General features: G+C 39.1%; 2 protein-coding genes across 2 annotated transcripts; one reads left to right on the top strand and one right to left on the bottom strand.

The window, feature by feature from the left end:
- Positions 1-62: 62 nt before the first annotated feature.
- LOC137256252 (RUS family member 1-like) lies at positions 63-13,947 on the bottom strand. The gene is made up of 14 exons (XM_067793985.1): positions 13,688-13,947; positions 11,153-11,230; positions 10,029-10,143; positions 9,324-9,369; positions 8,424-8,456; positions 6,579-6,687; positions 6,353-6,454; positions 5,823-5,893; positions 4,062-4,246; positions 3,510-3,567; positions 2,875-2,948; positions 2,045-2,154; positions 1,347-1,392; positions 63-690 (listed from the first exon to the last, which is right to left on the bottom strand). Exons 1-14 carry the CDS (start codon positions 13,844-13,846, stop codon positions 518-520), a joined length of 1,359 nt encoding a protein of 452 aa, XP_067650086.1. The 5' UTR covers positions 13,847-13,947; the 3' UTR covers positions 63-517.
- Positions 13,876-18,861, top strand: LOC137256245 (uncharacterized). The gene is made up of 2 exons (XM_067793973.1): positions 13,876-14,080; positions 16,081-18,861. Exon 2 carries the CDS (start codon positions 16,088-16,090, stop codon positions 18,770-18,772), a length of 2,685 nt encoding a protein of 894 aa, XP_067650074.1. The 5' UTR covers positions 13,876-14,080; positions 16,081-16,087; the 3' UTR covers positions 18,773-18,861.
- The last annotated feature ends 630 nt before the right edge of the window (positions 18,862-19,491 follow it).

Here is a 19,491-nt window from a genome sequence, read left to right as displayed (position 1 = left end):
CCCATAAGTTGAATCATAGATATAAAGTTGTCAAAGATTCAGAAAAAAATAAAGAACACAAATGACATGATGACATTTAATATACATCCATAAATATACAAGACCAACCCCACAATAGAGCCATGATTGTTTCTGTAATCTTTGTCCAATGCAATTATTATTATTGCCACCTGTGCTATATGTTGCAGAGTATTTCCAGGTAAACTGCAGACATGCTAAGACACTATGTGGGCACCACAGGTCTTGCTCAATATATCTTTTCTGGAATTCCAGCTATTATCGTTATTGAAAAACATTCCTGTCAAATACTTATAAGTCAAAATGAGTTTGCTTTAAGATTTCTTTATGGAAGTGTTTATGCTGCCTTTTATTTGAAATAAATTAAATCCTCAGCCCAAAACAACCTTTAAGAGCATTTAGTAATGACATCCATCCAAGATTTTGTCATGAATGAAAATTCACATACTGGAATTGTCTCTCTAAAATCAAACACACTGATTCATCGTTGGTGTCTTGCTCAGAAGTCTTTCTTCTTTTCCAAACCATGTGTGAAGTCCCAGTGTGCCCGCCACTCATCTGCCCCAAACAGTGCCCTCTGTGTGTCCCAGCCCTGTAGCTCCATCTGGTGGAGGAGTGAAGGAACCATGGCAACAAGCTTGTAGGATACCTGCAGGATCTTGTGTATGTTGTCTAGAAAGGAGACAGTGACAGTGGATTGCTTCAGCAGGCATCATAACATTTAACCTACTGCAGTTCAAATTGACTAAGGACCACTGTGGGCAGTATGACAGTTACAGTAGTGTATCTTACAAGGTATTCAGGAAAATCATTGGCTTCTACAGTTACAGTATTGAATCTCACAAAGAATTCATGACTTTCTCATGAGTATCGCAGCTCTGATTATTCAGGAGTGAGATAGTATCACAGTCACAGCACTGCACCTCTCAAGACTATTCACCGCTAGTGGTGTAGTGGTTAGTGCATCCATCTGGAGAGTGGAAGGTCGGGGATTTGATCCCCAGCTTTGTTATACCAAAGATGTTAAAACATGGTACTGATCAGTATTAATAGGTACAGTAAGGACTTGCCTGAGTGGGGTATTTACCTGCAGCATGGTATCTCAGTAAGCTAGCACTATAAAACCAGCTGAAGTCTGGGCTAGTACAAGCAGTCAGTGACACACACATGCATTTTGTCAAATGGGTGACATATTCTTAAGTCACAATAAGTGTAACATTAAACCATATTTCACCCCACACCTCAAGTCTGTAGAAGACAAACCAATCATTCAATGGCAATGATACACAACTTTATACATGTTATGTATCAGTAGTAGTTACACTCACCTTCTAGAAAGCCAGCAGCTATTTCCTGCATTTCTACACTCAGATTCTGAAAAACAATGATTATCATGGACTGTAAAAACTTGTTAGTGAAAGCATAAGTAGCTTAAATAGAAGATTCATTAAGTTCTTACTTGAACATTGTAGATTCCAGTACCATTTCGTATCACAGGTGTTTTTAAAAAATCTAAACATTTGTGTCAAGATTGTTTGGTTAAGGGTCACAATTGGCCTTCAATCGACTTGTAGAAATAACAATAAAGAACTGGCTTGTGTCATGAGTGATGACCAATAGGCAAATCACCCATGATTATGTTTAGATGAAGTTTTAATTGATTGCATGAAATGGTAGTGTAGCGATCGGCAAAGCAGCCTGGTGGGGTACACTGAAGTGTCCGGCCTTGTCAAGATATATTGTACAGTGAGCGTTTTAAGTTGGGGGTCATCTCAAAATTTATATATTTCTTTTTACAAAGAATCTTTAATCCTGGCAATGATATGAGCGCCTGTCTCTCATATGTGAAGTGTTTCTCTACACTGCATACAAAAATAGGGTAAGTAAAACAAACAAGCATTCTCAATCATTACAGGTACATGATAATATATTCTGCAACTTGTAGAAAACCTATTCACTATTTAACATAATAATTCAATATTTAATAGGTATTATACCGACAAAGAGATTTTAGAAAGTGTTGTACCTGTTTGTCCTGGAGATTATTAGCAACATACTCTATCACCTCAGCCTGCACCAAGCTCTGCATCTGGTCGGTGACAGTGCTGTCTTCATGAAGGACGATGTACACACAATCTGCAACACATGCCAAGGCTGTTTTCAAGATCTGAACACACACCAAGGTTATCATCAGGGTCTGAACTCACAGCCATAAGGAACTGATTCCTTGTTTGTTGTTTATTGCCACACTAAACAATATCCCTGAAATATAGCAGGGGTCTGTAAATAATCAAGGCTGGACCAGAAAATCCAGTGATCAACAGCACGAGCATTGATCTACGATACTGGAATAAGATCAAGTCAGCCAGCCTGACCACCCAGATCTGTTAGTCATAGGCTGCAGAAGACCAGTCCTCAACCAGATGTTCAAGAAGCTCATAGTCTTGTTGGTGACAAAATACTACTTGGTTGCACCAGCTATATCATCCTCCAGATTTTAATCAACACATTATTCATATGATGCAAAATACAAGCCAACATGCTATTCATATGAACCAATATACAAGTCAGAGCAGGGATGGCGTAACTGGTTGTATCCTGTTGTTCACTCTAAACATGTCTACTCTGTCTTCTGTATTTAAATGTATCAGAACCATCTTTTTCTTTCAGCATGTTTTCTGCAGTATTTTTCAGTCACTTTGTGTCAGACATGTAAACCAAAATTCACAGGTAAGGAATGAGTAGCTCTTCAGCAACATCATTCTGGGGAGGACCCCATAAATAGGCTTCACACCAGTGACAAGTTTAATGCGACACCCTGCCCCTTCACAAAATAACAAACAGTAATCTACTCACCTTTCTGCCTGTTGAGTGCTAACATATAGCGTCCTTGCCTGTATATACTCTCCAGCACATCTAAGTCATGCATTCTGAAAACATCAATGAACATAACCATTCACAGTTCAAATCACTGTCAAGCAACTAGGCCCTAAAACATGAATGTACCCTCCTTCTCAAAAAAAAAACTGCAGAGCTTCACATTGCAGCTTAAGGGTCAAATCATCCTTAATGTCTCAAAAATACCCGAGTTATTTCATATCACATGGGCATGTAGTCAGCTATAATAATATATAACATTAATAATAAGGGACATGGATATGGTCCCTGTATTCATGAACTTGTCAATGCTCAAAGCATTATTACCCTGGTTTAGCCATGATGTCGGTGAGGCACGGAAGGTTAACTGTCAGCTGACTTATCCCACCAGTTACCCATTCACTGCTGGGTGAACAGAAGCAATATTGAGCTAACTGTTTTGGCTAAGTACACCCTAAATCCCTGCAGTCATGAAAATTTTACAATGACACAAACACAGCCTTAATTGACTGAAGGCAATATGTGCCTTCAAGAAAGGATCACCAGTCACCTCCAGCAAATCAAAAGGTCATTTGGGTCCCAAAAGAATACATGATTCTAACGGAAATACTTACTTTTTACAAACATAACTTATGGATGACCCCAGTTTGATAGCAATCTTCCTTTTTATTGCTAAAGAGAGAAAAACAGTAGAATTAAATTATACTTGGATGCAATGTTTATTCCATACTTAAAAATTCAAAATGAGGTCAACTTGGTGGTTTACCATATAGTATAAGGCGACTGCACATCTGGTGCAATCAATGTCCAGGTGGCTTGAATGGGTATTTACAAACACTTGCCAGCCAATCAGCCCTATGAAGGTCCAAGTTAGAATTGACCTTCAGCAAGCCATACTTGCCATACGAGGCCACAAATTCGATAGAGAGGTCAGGCTTCTAGACTTGGCTCACACATGTCATCCTATTCCAGCGGTTTAGATGGATGCTCATAATGTCAGTCACTGGACTGACTGATCCAGACCTATTATTTACAGATCATATAGCTGGAATATTGCTGGGTGGGGCATTAAACAATAATAACACAAATACTAGCCTGTCAAACTGCTATCCCACTGACTGGTCTGACGATATACTTGTAATTCCTGATTAATGTCCATCACTCACCAAATATGACTGGTTCTTGTTTGTTTACATTACTGATGGATGGAATCTCTGCTGACTTGAAATATGACTGCAGTAGAATATGGAGACGGGCTTGATTTAGGGTTTCCATGACAACTGATGTAACAGCAGAGTAGTTGGCATATAGATGAACAGCAGTGAACACCAGATATAACATCCATATGATACTGGAACACAATAGGTAACATCCATATTTCACCATTAAACCACGTGTGCAACCATATCCCTGCAACACACTGTAGAACATCCATATTTCACCATTAAACCATATGTGCAACCATATCCCTGCAACACACTGTATAGCAACCATATCCCTGCAACACACTGTATAACATCCATATTTCACCATTAAACCATGTGTGCAACCATATCCCTGCAACACACTGTAGAACATCCATATTTCACCATTAAACCATATGTGCAACCATATCCCTGCAACACACTGTATAGCAACCATATCCCTGCAACACACTGTATAACATCCATATTTCACCATTAAACCATGTGTGCAACCATATCCCTGCAACACACTGTAGAACATCCATATTTCACCATTAAACCATATGTGCAACCATATCCCTGCAACACACTGTATAGCAACCATATCCCTGCAACACACTGTATAACATCCATATTTCACCATTAAACCATGTGTCTGCCCATACGACTGCAACACACTGTATAACATCCATATTTCATCATTAAACCATATGTGCAACCATATCCCTGCAACACACTGTAGAACATCCATATTTCACCATTAAACCATATGTGCAACCATATCCCTGCAACACACTGTATAGCAACCATATCCCTGCAACACACTGTATAACTTCCATATTTCACCATTAAACCATGTGTCTGCCCATACGACTGCAACATACTGTATAACATCCATATTTCACCATTAAACCATATGTGCAACCATATCCCTGCAACACACTGTATAACATCCATATTTCACCATTAAACCATATGTGCAACCATATCAGTGCAACACACTGTATAACTTCCATATTTCACCATTAAACCATGTGTCTGCCCATACGACTGCAACATACTGTATAACATCCATATTTCACCATTAAACCATATGTGCAACCATATCAGTGCAACACACTGTATAACATCCATATTTCACCACTGTAGAGGCTAAAACATGAAACACAAAAACATACTATCTTGAACAAGTTATCCACAGACACACGGTGTAGCTTCTCCCTTTACAAAACACTGTTGTTCAGAAATACAGTTTGCAATACCACATGTATAGTGTAATAATGCACATATGATACTGATACTTTTGCCCTGAACTATTACAGTGAAAGAACGAGGACAGTGACTATGTGTCCCAGTGATAACTAAGTGCAAAGTATCATCTGATAAAGTATTGTTGGCACCTTTGGTCTTTCACCAGAGCATCTCAGAATTTAGGATTGGGTATGGGACAGAAATTGCCATGGTTTACGAAATTTTCTTGGCCCTTTGCACCCTTCCAAGTGTCAGTCACAGCAGTGAGTGTACCATCTGCTTTAGTCAACTGGATCACTTTACCGACAGGTACCAAACAATTTGGATTGGGCTCAACCAAAAATGGATCAGTATAAATCTAACCTAAATACTATCCATAACAACCACTAAACCACTAGAACCATATTACACGGCACAACGGTTCCCAAGATATAACACTGGATGGTTTTCTTGAGAAAAACACAACACAAGAACTCATAGACTTATACTTACAACTGATGACCAGTTACCATGGGAACCAGCACTAGATTACAAATAAGGGCTGCCAGATTTACAAGTGTTTCCTGGAAAAATACCACATGAATATGTCAGAATCAACTTCGAAAGAAAACTTCATTTAGTGCTTACATGGTGATATAAGAAAAGAAAACAATTTCTCTCTGTATCCCAAAGCACCTTTCCAGTCTCAGACTTTTAGAACCAAGTCTTTGTAGCCTTAACCATGACCATGCTATACTGTTTCTCTGTTGATTGGGGTATTTTTACCTTTCTCAAAACATGTCAACTTTATGTATATACAGAATGGCATATGTGATAATCCTTATTAAGTAACATATGACTGTTTGCAGTCACCCACTGCTTTCAGTTAGTGTGGTAATGGTTTATAGTGTACATCCTGTCCACGAACACACTATGGTAACTTATGATGACTGATAAATTCATAAAATGATACTAATATAAAAAAAGCAATTCATTTCAGATGAAACATTTCCATTCTGATACTATCTTATAAAAAGCACTACCTGACTGCCATCTTTTGCTGACACGTCAGCCATGTTGTTTCTGCGAGCCTGATGCTGTGTGAGTGCAGCTCTAGTGGCGCCTCCTGCCACACCAACCACAGACTGCAGATAAAACCAACCAGGTGATAGATCAGATTACACACAAGGGCAGCATTTAGAAAACAATGTGTACTTCACTGAGTGTTCTTCAAAAGATGAAAACTAGACATGCTGACCTTGCACTGACCTTGCACACACCTGCTATGCACACTATGGGAGTGAAGTAATGTCGGGGAAAGTTTGGCGCCAGTATTTCAAGGAATATTGCAAAGTCGTTCAGGATATCTGCAAACAACCTGTCAACACAAGTAGACATGATATCATACTGGCATATCCCTCTCACTTCCAGCCTTCCAAATGTTTCAAGAAAAATATATACAACAGAAAAAGTGAGAATGACAAATATGAAGGTTTTGCTAAAAAATGTCCATCACCATACCTGATCTTTAAAAAATAATTTAGTTTACAAAATATATAAATGTATCACACAGGATCCACTGGGTGCCTGTGTCTGCAGAGCTCTTAATCTGATTCATATCAACACTTTCCAATCAGAAAAAAAGAACACTTTGTGGCTACCCTGATATCATCAAAGTTTAAAATATTTTGTAAAACAAGTTTAGATGAGAAACGTAGCATGTACACCAGAATGGCTTAACAATGTTATATAAACCTAAAGTGTGCTTCTCACTTTATGTTAGGTCATCTCTTTGTTTTCTCACCTGTTTTCCCAGAATAACCACAGTTGAGGGTTTTGTTTTGGAGGGACAGGTTTTTCTTTTCACTAGAAAGACCTCTTGCCAAATTTTACTTTTCGTTAGTAAGACCACTTCCCAGGTTTTACTATTCCTAACTTCATGCGAACATCAACACTCAAATGATACATGAGTATTTGAAATCAATTGAAAAATATCATTCAAGATTTAACTTACTATACAAATGTGTTCCCCAAATGGGATTGGAACCGCACTTCGCCAATCCATAGGCAGACACTCTACCACACAGCCGCTGGGCCGACGAAAGTGGTTGTGTTAAATTATCTACTTATAGTTACTATAGTTGGGAAATCAATCCTCCTTCGGTTTTACACTGTCTACCAACACCTTGGAGGCGTGTTTTCTCCTATACTTAAGGAGCATTTCAGTCATATCTTAGTGAGCAGTACACAAACCTGTGCACTCAAAACAACCCACTCATCCTATGGTAGGTCACCAGAGGGTGGACACACGTGCAGAGACCTAGTTACAGGTATAGTAAAGTGCAGCATCATTGGAGAAAATACTGTGACTGCCTTCCAGTCCACTCAGCTGCTTGTGAGGATGAAGCTGTGTCATAACTAGTTGCGCCTAATGGGCAGCATGAGTTGAATACTCCCCAGGGAGTTGAATAGGTTACAAGGAATGCCAGAATAAAAGACATCCATCAATCAAGGAAACACTCCATGCCTTGAGCTGGTACTAGCTGTGTGGATATGTGCACTGTATAAATAACCTATATCGATAATAGTGTCTGCTTGATGTGGCAGGAAACGGACCATGCTCTGTTCAACAATATTCAGTCATATCACCACACATCAGCATCATGAGGGGCAGGAAAGCCTCAGGTAAAGCAGATCTCAGATATTTACAACAGTGGTTCACAATTCAAAACACAAGTATTCTGCTGATAAACACAGAATAACATATCGAGGCAAACCAGGATTTGGACCCATATCCATAAGCTGACAAAGGGACATAACTCTTCACAAAGAACTGTTATGATGTCACTGAAATATTGAAATGACTGGGTTCCCCTTAGAGAAGTGAAAATGAAACCTTTTATTCAACATGCTCAAAGAAATTTCTGCATTTTTATTCAATTTCTTGTTTTTTAAATTAACATCTTTACATCTGGAGTATCACCAATGGATGTTCTGCCTCCTCATATTCATGGTTCAGAGCTTTGCACACTCTTAAAACATTTAATTCTTGACAAGATATGAAACAAATACAAAATCATATATTTTATACATATATAAAAAATCAGATCCTACCTCCATCTTTTTGCATCACAGTCAAGATTTGTTCTGGAAACAAACAAATACAATAATCTAGATACATCAGGCAAAGCACAACTTCTATGCTGCATTTCATATTAGATATGACAGTGATGAAATGACTGTCTGATGAGTGCATGTTATGTCAGTAAGTAATGAAAAGGTATTTTATTGACGGCTTGCTTGTTGAAATATGTATAGAAGCACACTCATCAAATGTTCAGCTGTATTATGACAGTGATTTAATTATTTAGTCTGTTTCATTACATTGTTACCTGAAAACATTAAACATAATAAAAAATGTCCATGTTTGTTGTTTGAAACTCTACTCAGAGATATTCCAGCTATATGGTGCCAGTTGGTGAATAATGGAGCCTGGACCAGACAACCCAGTGATCAACAGCATGTGCATCGAATTACAGTTGGGATACAATGACATGTGTCAAATAAGTTGGCTAAACTGACCTTATGACAGGCATGGATTCTCAAAGACCATTTCTCAGATTTTAATGGGAAATAAGTACTTCTAAATGAGTACAAATGTGCTGTTTTCTGCGATGTGTAAGAAATGACAAGAGACACATGAAACAGACTTTTATCCCAATCTGGGAAATAGCACCAAGGCTTTTCTGCAGAGGTACACTTTGATCATTATACTGCACATACTGGCAAACAAGGATAAGTTGATTCCTCAAGTAGCTGCACATGTCTATCTCATAAGACTATCATAACCCATTGCAATACACTTGATTGTGTACAACCTGGGGTCCCTTTGCTCAAAATGGCAAGCAACAGTGGGTGGGAATCATACATGCTAATATGGGTCAATTGTCAGGTTGGTGCTCAACCTATCCTTGTATGCCAATAGGATGTTCACAGACAGAGTGGCAGTCTCACCCCTGCATCCAGGCAAAGACGATACGTCCCAGCATGCCCGTCCCATCTGCAGCAACAACAGTAAAGTCACACATTCACAACATCGTCATTGAGTGACTTTTACTAGTTTTAGAGTACATGGGTTTAGATTTACGCTGCTCTTAGCAATATTCCAGCAATATCACAGCTAGGGACACTAGAACTGGGATTCACATATTGTACCCATGTCTTCGGCATGACGAGCGAAAGCTTTAACCTCAAGGCTGCCCCACCATACCATATGGCATTTAGAATTTATTATGAGGAACACGATACGTATCAAGATGAATGTATAAGAATATACTCCGAAATGTTGTGTCCTCAAAGTATCAATAAAGAAGTTGACATTAATAAATTCTCACTCACTCAACACAACAGCAGTAATGGTTAGTGGTAGGGTACTTATAAAATCATATTAATAATACACGTTTTCCCATGTGAGTGAGTGAGCTGGGTTTTATTCTGTTTTCAGAAATAATCCAGCGATAATAAGTGTGGGCACACCAGAAATGGGCTTCACACACTGTGCCATGGAACCCTGGGCTTTGGTGTAAGAGGTAAACACTTTAACCACTGAGTCACGCCACTCCTCCTCTCATAGAATATCCAGCTGGTAACCAAGATCATTTTCCCTCACAATAACTGATCTATGTTGTCTGAAACAGATAGCTGTTGTCTCATGAACACCTTTGAGCAACCAGGTCATTGTAGCAGCCAGCACCGTCGCTGTTTCGTCCCCAACACCAACTCCCTTCAATATCGCCTGCGCAGCCATTGTACTTGTGATACTGCTGGCGAATGCCTGGATAGAATCAAGTTATGGATTTGTGAAATAAATAAAAAGATTTATTAAAAGAAACATGGATTTAGAATTTTCAAGTTACAATTACAGTTCAGGTACAGATCAATTTTACAATTACACTTGTCTACAACATGGGTTTCATGTGCCAAAATGGACTGTTCACCCATAGACTAAGGACACAATACAATGCATTATAGTGAAGTTTTTGGAAAGGTTTCAGTTAAGTGTACATTGCTTTAGGTGAAAAGCTGTCAACAAATTTAATGAATCCAGATATAAGAGGAGACTAGGTGGTTATCCTGGGCCCACATGCAAAAAGTGGTTTCAAAGCTAAGACCCCCCATACTTAAACCTAACTTAAGACTAACCTAAATGTAATTTTCTGAATAGAATTGATATTTTATACTTATCCTCACTCATGCTTAATTGCTTATCTCCTCCTCCCTGAGAAGGTAGTGGAACACCTGGAACCCTTGATTCCAAGGGAGACTTCTGGTGGGTGAGTTTATTTTACGTCCACTTCTTTTAAAAGGGAACTTCAAGGGATTCCAGGTGTTCCACTACCTTCGCAGGGAGGAGATAAGCAATTAGCACGAGTCAGGATATGGAAAATTGATTGTTTTGTGCATGTGGGCCCTGACTGATAAGGCTTCAGTGTGCCCCACTGTACACTCAATGTTCAGACAATCCACGTCAGACTTGTTTCACCCATTCATCAACATTCAGTTTAAACAAAGACACAAGGTTTTAACCAAATATTTCATGTTGGTAGAGTTGGTTACCCATGGTTTCTGTTCCAATGCCATAAACCCCACAGAAACTGTCTGGGTTTGAATTGATCCTCAGCAACATGTGTCAGTCACATGACCACTTATCAATGCTACAGTTACAATCATCAGATTCTCTGGTCCTGACTCCGGGAACATCATGGTCGATTATAACGTTTGAGATTTTTTTATCTGAATTGTCTGATTTTGTACAAGGTAACAATCAAGAGAAAAGAACTCACCTGCACAGTGTCCCAGACTTGGTAGGCCACATAATCTTCACTCACACTCTCAGGGTAGCCTTGTGGTAGAAACACTGACTGAAATCAGAACAACATGGTCCAATACAATAAACCCAAGAAATCTGTAACAGCTGGGTAGTTTCATCTGAAAATGAAAAGAGTCTCCAATATCCTTCTTATTTTTATTTTATCTTATTTTATCAATACTTATTAACTGTTTTCTTCCTCTCAAATATTTCATTTCTGAGTCACACTGTTAGTCTACAACGTACCATTGTTTGCATTGCTCATTATCACTATAGTTAGTCCACTGTTAGATAGTCCAATAGCAAATACTTACTTCACCATGAAATAATGCTGATATTGCAAACCCTTATAAATTTCTTGTTCAATTTCACAATGAAAATATCACAGTGGCATCTTTGTTTTTAAAGCTGAATTACTACTTGGAAAACATTTGATCATGGTTATGCAAATGAAAATTCATTATTACTTTAAATACGTAATTACTCTGAACTCTGGCTCTGGAATTGTTTAATTACTTGTAATTAGCTTGTGATATATTATCCCATTAACAATTAACATGTCAAATCTTACAAAGGTTTGGAAATATTTAGCTATGACAAAACAATTCCATATATATGGCACTGACTTATTGTGAACAAATAGAGTAAGTTTAGTTTTACGCCACACTCAGTAATATTCCAGCTATATGGCGGTGGTCTATAAATAATCGAGTCTGGACAAGACAATCCAGTGATCAACAACATGAGCATCGATCTGCGCAACTGGGAACCAATGACATGTGTCAACCAAGTCAGCAAGTCTGACCACCCGATCCCGTTAGTCGCCTCTTACGACAAGCATAGTCACCTTTTATGGCAAGCATGGTTTGCTGAAGGCCTATTCTACCCTGGGACCTTCACTGGTCGTGCACAAATAGAATTGTCTTGAAACAAACATCAAGCTCTGTAAGCTTAGATACTGCAAAATTAAAGGAACTATTACACTTGATATAATAACTATTAACACTAGAGCAATTAACTTGAAATGCTTTGTTGTGGATTAGCTGGCTGAATGAAAGTGAAACTGTAATCATTGTCAGTCACAAGTGATTGTCAATATTTTACAAAACTTCTGTGACTTATTTTACAGTCCCAGTGTGACTGGTGTGGCAGAAACAGCAAGTCCTGCACCATGACTGTGGAAAGTATGTAGTTCATAAAAACAAAATCTGAGTGTACAGAGTAGCCTCATGTAATCAACACTTGCGCACCCAACATGTTTAAGAATGGTATGCAGAACTAACAAGGCACATGAACATCAACAATTATACAAACTTTCATCAATATAAAATGTTCATGAAAACATACATTTCAGCATTTGACACATCGCCATAGTAGCCATCATCAACTTGACACTATCAAAGCAACGACATCAGTATCCGTGATAGCTAATATCCGGACAAAGAGAATGGTGAATAGTTTACGTCAAAAGCTGATACTGATGTAGTATTGAAGTTCATGTCTCACCATGCTGATAATGTTTTAGTCGGAAAAAGTTTAGAATTTATGTACTCGTCCTTTTTCATCAAAAAGACGCATTCAAACAAGTAAACGTTCTAGTAATCTTGAATGAAAATTTAAATAATATTCTACAGGCCTTTGGAGACATTTACTGAATAAACACAAGCATATGTTCGTTATTCATTAATTAAAACCATTTGATTTGATCATAAAGAGTCATGTTCATTGCTTTTAATTAGTACCGTTTCATGAAAATTTGTTATAAAGTTAAATTTGTTATAAAGGATTGTGTCTGAAATTGGCTTCCGAGGTTATTTTTCCCCGGGCAACACCCCGCCTTCAGGGGTCATGACCTTTTAGCATTACCATTTCCAATACAGACGACCGTCAGATCAGTAATGTCATGAATGAAAACTTTTTTCTGGGTTTAATTTCGTCTTGCTGTTTTTGCATTAGTGCAGAAGAGTAAAAATGCGTTTGTTGGAAACCTTTGGATAAAAAATCTGTACTTTGAAGTTTGTGATTTCCGATTTGTGACAGAAGGAAGAAGAAGACGACTTCTTGTTTACAAACACGGAATCTTACATCACACTTGTATGTGTACCGACCGCGTAAATCCGGAAGTGATAGGTGCGCGAAAATTGATGTCCGCGAATTTACATTACGCCAGGATTTGGTGCAGTGTGTGTTTGTCTCAGAAACTGTGTGTATGTTTGTGTATGTCGAGGGAAACATGGTTTGTTCATAATGCATACATGTAGTTCTATTAAAATGTTATCTTTTTGGTTCTTGTAGTTCACAGATATTGGGTTCAAAGACCCCTTAACTACCGGGACAACAACAAAAATTAAATATTAATAAGGGCGTTATAGGTGCAGTGCATTAGGCAAAATGTCCTGTATCAGGACGTCCTGACATCAACATATTACTTGTGCAGATTATGGATTGGTGGGAAATATTTATTCAAGAATCAGGTTGCTACGGGGTCCAAAATACTTAAGGTACCCACTCGAAAGAATTGTGACACAGAAGTGTATTTTGGTGATCTGTCAACAACAAGTAGTTGACCGTCGGACTTCCTGAAATAGTCCTTTTTCAAAGGCGATGATCCATAAATTTCCTGAAAAACAATCATATTCTGCTTATCATCTTTCATTTCGACGATCATTAATTTCTAAATTCAAACAGTAATTCCAGATAAAAACATCAACGTAAACACTGCCGCGTGTGAATGGGCGCAGCCATACTGTTTTCCAGCGCATGCGTACCAAGTTGCTGAATGTGATTGGTTCAACGGAGAACCGGAAAAGGTTTTGCACAAAATTCAAAGTGCTGTTGCTGCTTGTTTTCTGGAGGATATGATGTTTGGCCAAAAATGAGGTTTATTTAGACATTATAGAAGGTTGGTATTGTAAGCATCTCGAGTTAACGAATGTTTGATGAGCAGAGTTTCAGTACAAGTTGGATAAGTTCCAGATTTTTTCACTAGAAGACTGTGATCAGGCGATAAATGTCGTCTGTCGAGGCTTTGTCATATTCCTAATAACGTTTATGCATACGTTGAACCTTATTCTGTCGGGAAAGAGTTCCGCCCGTAACCCCCATCTTTTTACATAGAATATTTCCACCTTCCCCGGTGTACTATTCCAACACTGAAATAAGTTCTTTGATTGTTTATCATATCTGTTCGTGTTTTTCATATCTGTTCGAGTTTACCATCGGTGAATTATTTGTCACCACGGTTGTTGTTCTAAAGCTGCCAAACACTTTGCATGTGGTCTTTTCCCAAATATATCTCGGTTCCCCCACCTCAATCAAAAACCAAAATTACAAACTGACATACATACCTCACCTTAAATACATTCCGTAAACTAGAACAGATATGAAAAACAATCAATGAACTTATTTCAGTGTTGGAATATTACACTGGGGAAGGTGGAAATATTCAATGTAAAAAAATGAGGGTTACGGGCGGAACTCTTTCCATGTTCACATCAACAGTGTTCAACTGGATGTATCAAGGATAAGCTGTAGAGTGCAGTGTCCCCATTGCATTACGAACAGATGTGAAATGATGCCCAGATTCTAATTTCACTGTAGCCGAAAGAAAAAACCCCGAAGGCTAGAGTGTAGTTTACTCAGCATACTACCTGGGGACTGCTGAGCGCTTGCTAATGAGCACACTGCTGTATCCTTAGCCCTTGGGCACCCCCCTTCTAGATCCTTAGGGTTAGTGAGTAAAGGTTAGGGTTGGCTTACCTTTGGTGCGAGTATATCCATCCGAAAAAAAACCGGAAAAATTGTGTCTGATAAAGTGAACTACTCCCAAACCGAAATATCTTAAACTGAAGCGTGGTTAACTTTCTGGGCTGTCAGATATACTAAATCAGAGTAAATGTTCATCAAGGAAGCAGTATGGTTGAAGGCATGCATAATCATGATATTCAACCACTTGTTTGCCTAGAGTTCTAGTTTAATAACTCATTTGTCAAGTCAGCATCAAACTAAAATACAGTTTCTAGACTGGATATTATATTAGTCCCACCAATAGTAATCATAATGTATAATGACCCTTGTATGTTCTTCTTTTGACCTGATTTTACCAATCATTTTAATTTTTACACACAAAAACAATTTGGAATCCAGTTAAGGCCTTCTGTTTGATAATCAACATGATCAAGATACATATTGTAAGGTCTTATGTACAAAGCTCCTCAAATTAATTGAGCGTCTTGTTTAAGAACATGAAAGGATGTGGAGAATATCTACAGGCACCCTGCATTGATATATTTTCATGGCAAAATCTGCCTGGCAGTTTAGGATGCCAATATAATTTTATTAATTTGACAGGGCATAGACTCATTTGTCTACCCAGAACAAAACCCCAAACTTCCAGCCTAGTTTTGCAAGGATGAAAATTAGACTTTTCCCAGGTGATTGTTCAGTCCGAATTTCATTATGTTTGAGACAAACAAACCGTTATCTAAATGTTGGATACCATGCATTGATGCAGAATAAATCATTATCATGATTTACATAACACATGCACAAAACAAGTTGTTTGACTGGCATTCTAGAAGTTGGTTAGTCAGTAATGTAGCATGTAGCATACAACTTATGATTAGAATTCATCCTCAGCATTCTATACTGATTGTAGAGGAACAAATGGTTCAGCCTGTGACTTGGTTGATAGCACGTCAGTGCTCAGTACACCAATTAGTCAAGTGAGGGGGTCAACTTATACACGGTAATATATATGGTATCAATCTCTGGTCAAGAGTTGATCAGACCTTGATAATTCACATGCTACCATCATAACTGAAATAAAGTACTGAAAGGAGTGTTGAAAAACTGATATTATTTTTTATCATGGTAATATATTTTTATTGTTCATTGTTTCAGAAAACCGATGATGAGTGAAACAGAAGGAAAGCGTTCACGTCGACGGAGGTCAATCAGGCTTCATCGTCAGTCCTCTGTTCCCCTTCTTCCTGTTTCAACCTCCAACTACGGAGACGAGTGTCCCGATAGTGATCCTTCAGAAAGCGTCAATGTCGCTAATATGGACGTGTCGGTCTTCAGTGCATCACAGTTAGCACAAGACGATGACAGGGGAAGCTTCTGGGTAGAGGTTACTGAAGATACACAACGGACAAGAAAATCTAGAAGATCCAACATTGGGTTTCAAGTGATCCAAAATGCAAGCAAAAATGATATTGCTGAATCTACTGATGGTTCAAGTACTCCAGTCTTGTTTGATGGCTCAGGAGGCAGTAAAGCCATGGTGGGTTATGGACAGTGTGACAGCCCAGATATAGAGATACCCAGACTGCCTTGCTCTGAGGAGCTGTGTCACTTCCCAACACCAACCATGTATCACACATTGACTGAAGATAAGAGTCTAGGGACATCAGAAACTAAAACTCCTTCTCTGTTGAGTTATGGTCGCAATGCTTCTCCATGTATCAAAACTCCATCCCAAGAAGAATTTGATGGAGGATTTGATGATGCATTTATGCTTGACACGCCAATCACTCACCATCAAGTTGACAAGAGTTGTCCGCCTTCATGTGAAGATGATAGCGAGGACAGTTTGCTCATCGGTACGCCTGATCTGGCCAAGTTTAATAAAAACATTCGCTTCAGGTGCTCTCTGGATTTTTCAGAGTTTGACCAGACGCCTGTGAAAGGGGAGGACATTTCTGCAGATGTTTCTCAAGATTCAGTTCATGAGTCGCCCATTGTTGGTTTTGTGTATGATAAGCTCTGTGCTTCTGATCTCATAAGAAGAAAAAGGGCCAAATCACGTTCTGATAGCAATGAGGAAACAAAAGGTCAGAACCCACGGGACCAAACATCTTTTAAGCATGGTACTCCAAGGCGTATTCTTGACACCAGCAGCAACACAGGTAAACAAGATGTACGAGAAGTTATTTCTAGCAGTCGAGCAGTTGACTCAGACACTACAGAGAGCTCTTTCATGTCTGTGGGACATGTGAATGTGTCTGGGAGGAGCTTCAGGTCAACCTCCACCAGCTCCTACACCAGTTGTGTGGAGGATGTCCTTAGTCAGCCCAGCTCTAACCCCTCCCTCCAAAACTCACCAGGATATACTCCACCATCAGACCAAGTTGTGGCAGATTCACCCAGTACTCCCACTTCTTTGTTGGAAGAGTCCAATCAAGATAACAAGTCAACAACAGTAACCGCAGACAAACAAGGCATTCCTACCAATGTATGTCAAGATACAAGAGATCCATTTACACCTGGCTCCATTACAGCCAGTACAGACTGTCAAAGAAGTGAGCAGATTGTTAGTGTATCTGAGACTGGGGAAGATTCAAAAAGCAAACCAAATACTGCTCCTGATGTGCCAGAAATGGAGCAAACATCTTCCTGTCATCCTGAACCTAAAGGCAAGGAGCGAAGCATTACTTCTGAAGTGTGTGACTTGTTCCGTAATCTTGCAAAGAAATTTTCAAGCAGTGGCAAAAAGAGGAGGAAAACAGGCAGTTTGAAGAAGGTCAAGGAACGAGGAAGGGGAAGGAAGAGAGATGATGCTGGTACATCCAGTTCTTCTGCTGATATCTTAAGAGGTTCTTCTGATATCATGCCTGGTTCAGCTGAAGTTGTGTCTGGCTTTGGTGATGTCACTCCTAGTTCTGCTGAAGAGGCTGAACTATTCAGTTTCAGGAAGGATCTCTCAGAGCAGCCAACTCCTGAAAAGAGGCCAGCTGCAATTTTATCAAATCAGTCTCTAGACTTCAGTCCTTTCTTAGCACCTAGCCAGAACTGTGTCATTCCTGATGAACAAGCTGAGGTACAATCACCAGTCTGGAAACTCCAGAGCAGTGCTGCCAGCAGTGATGTAGTTGTTTGTGAAAATGCAGCCTCTGTGAATTCACCAGTTTTTGAAACAACAGTCCTTCAGGAAAAATGTGTTAATATTGAAAGTTGTGAAAAAGTGGTTAATGAACCAACTCAAAAAAGGCGGGGAAGGCCAAAGCGGAGATCAGTAGAAACAGCTGTTCTAAACCAAGAATGTGAAAACTTTCGTGCTAATGAGCCAGAACAAAACAAAGAGGAAGTAGAAGAAACATCGACTCTTCGAAGAAGCAGACGATCACGAAGGAGTTCTCTGGAGATTTTCCGCTACCAGTCACACACTCCTGATGATGTTGTTTTAGAAGATTCACCAAACTCAGACAGCCCAGAAAGGGTTGTATCTGAAGTACAACCCAAAAAGACAAGGAATCGCAGAAAGGCAGCAGCAGCTTTGGAGGAAAACCTGGAGGATCTGTACAGAAACAAGAACTATAAAGCCCCAGGGGAACGTATGTGGGAGACATTGTTTGAGTCACCAGAAAAGACCAAGCAGCCGGAGCTCTTGATGAGCAGACGCAAGTATCGGAGGTCCCTTGCATTTGAAGTTGTTCCCCCTTCCAAGATGAAGCGCCGTTTGCAGAGAGCCATGTCTCAGGGCTGGGACGTTACAGGGAGGAAAAGGAAGTTAGTTCAGATGGAGGAAGTAAAGATGAAGATAGCTGCACTTAGTGCAGAGATAGAAATAGATCACAATAAGATCACCATGTAAAGAAGTAAATAATATTTTATCTTATTCAGGCATTGTCAATAACTTAGTTTTTTAAAAGAGCGTATGCATAAAAAATACTTCGTTTGGTTATCTTTTTGTCATGAACTGAAGTTTGTGGTGAAGCCTGGAGTTCAGAATTAGAAGTAGTAGCTGAATTCCTGTATTTTCATGGTTGGTAGGGTTGGTTTGTTGTTTAATGCCACACTCCGCAATATTCCAGCTATGTCGTGACAGTCTGCATATAATCAAGTCTGGACCAGACAATCCAGTGATTAAAATCATATGCAATTAGAATACGATGACACATGTCAACCAAGTGAGCGAGCCTGACTACTCAATCCCATTAGTCACATTTTACAACAAGCATGAGTTGCTGAAGACCAATTTTAACCCATTCTTCACGGGTAACCTAGCTTCATGCTGAGCCCTAAATATTGCCATTAATAATGCCAACATCCAAAATCAGTCTTGGACAAGTGGATATCTGTGAGGATTAACATTTCTCTCCAAACCTATAGTTACATTAGCATGGTTACAGAGATATAAGGTGTAAATGGAAGGCACTTGATTCAGATGAGAAAAGTTTTACTTTGACCAAACTTTGGATGTCCTAACTTCCTGAAAATTAGAGGTACAGGGATTGGGAAAGGCAGGGGCTCATGAGCCATTTTACACATTAGAATAAATAAGGGCCCATTAAAGTTTTGAAGTTTTCTATT

Source organism: Haliotis asinina, chromosome 1, assembly GCF_037392515.1.
Source record: "Haliotis asinina isolate JCU_RB_2024 chromosome 1, JCU_Hal_asi_v2, whole genome shotgun sequence".
NCBI classification, from domain to species: domain Eukaryota; kingdom Metazoa; phylum Mollusca; class Gastropoda; order Lepetellida; family Haliotidae; genus Haliotis; species Haliotis asinina.
The sequence above is the reverse complement of the archived record's forward strand: the minus strand, read 5'-3'. Positions and strand labels throughout refer to the sequence as shown.

Excerpts from the sequence above, each read along its gene's own strand:
- LOC137256252 (XM_067793985.1), bottom strand. The coding sequence starts at position 13,846 with ATGATCGTCGAAATGAAAGATGATAAGCAGAATATGATTGTTTTTCAG. Across the intron at positions 8,457-9,323 it reads GTCTTTGCCTGGATGCAGGG|AACAAATCTTGACTGTGATG; the intron begins GTGAGACTGCCA and ends GTTTGTTTCCAG. Across the intron at positions 5,894-6,352 it reads CAGCAAAAGATGGCAGTCAG|GAAACACTTGTAAATCTGGC; the intron begins GTAGTGCTTTTT and ends GTATTTTTCCAG.
- LOC137256245 (XM_067793973.1), top strand. The coding sequence starts at position 16,088 with ATGATGAGTGAAACAGAAGGAAAGCGTTCACGTCGACGGAGGTCAATC.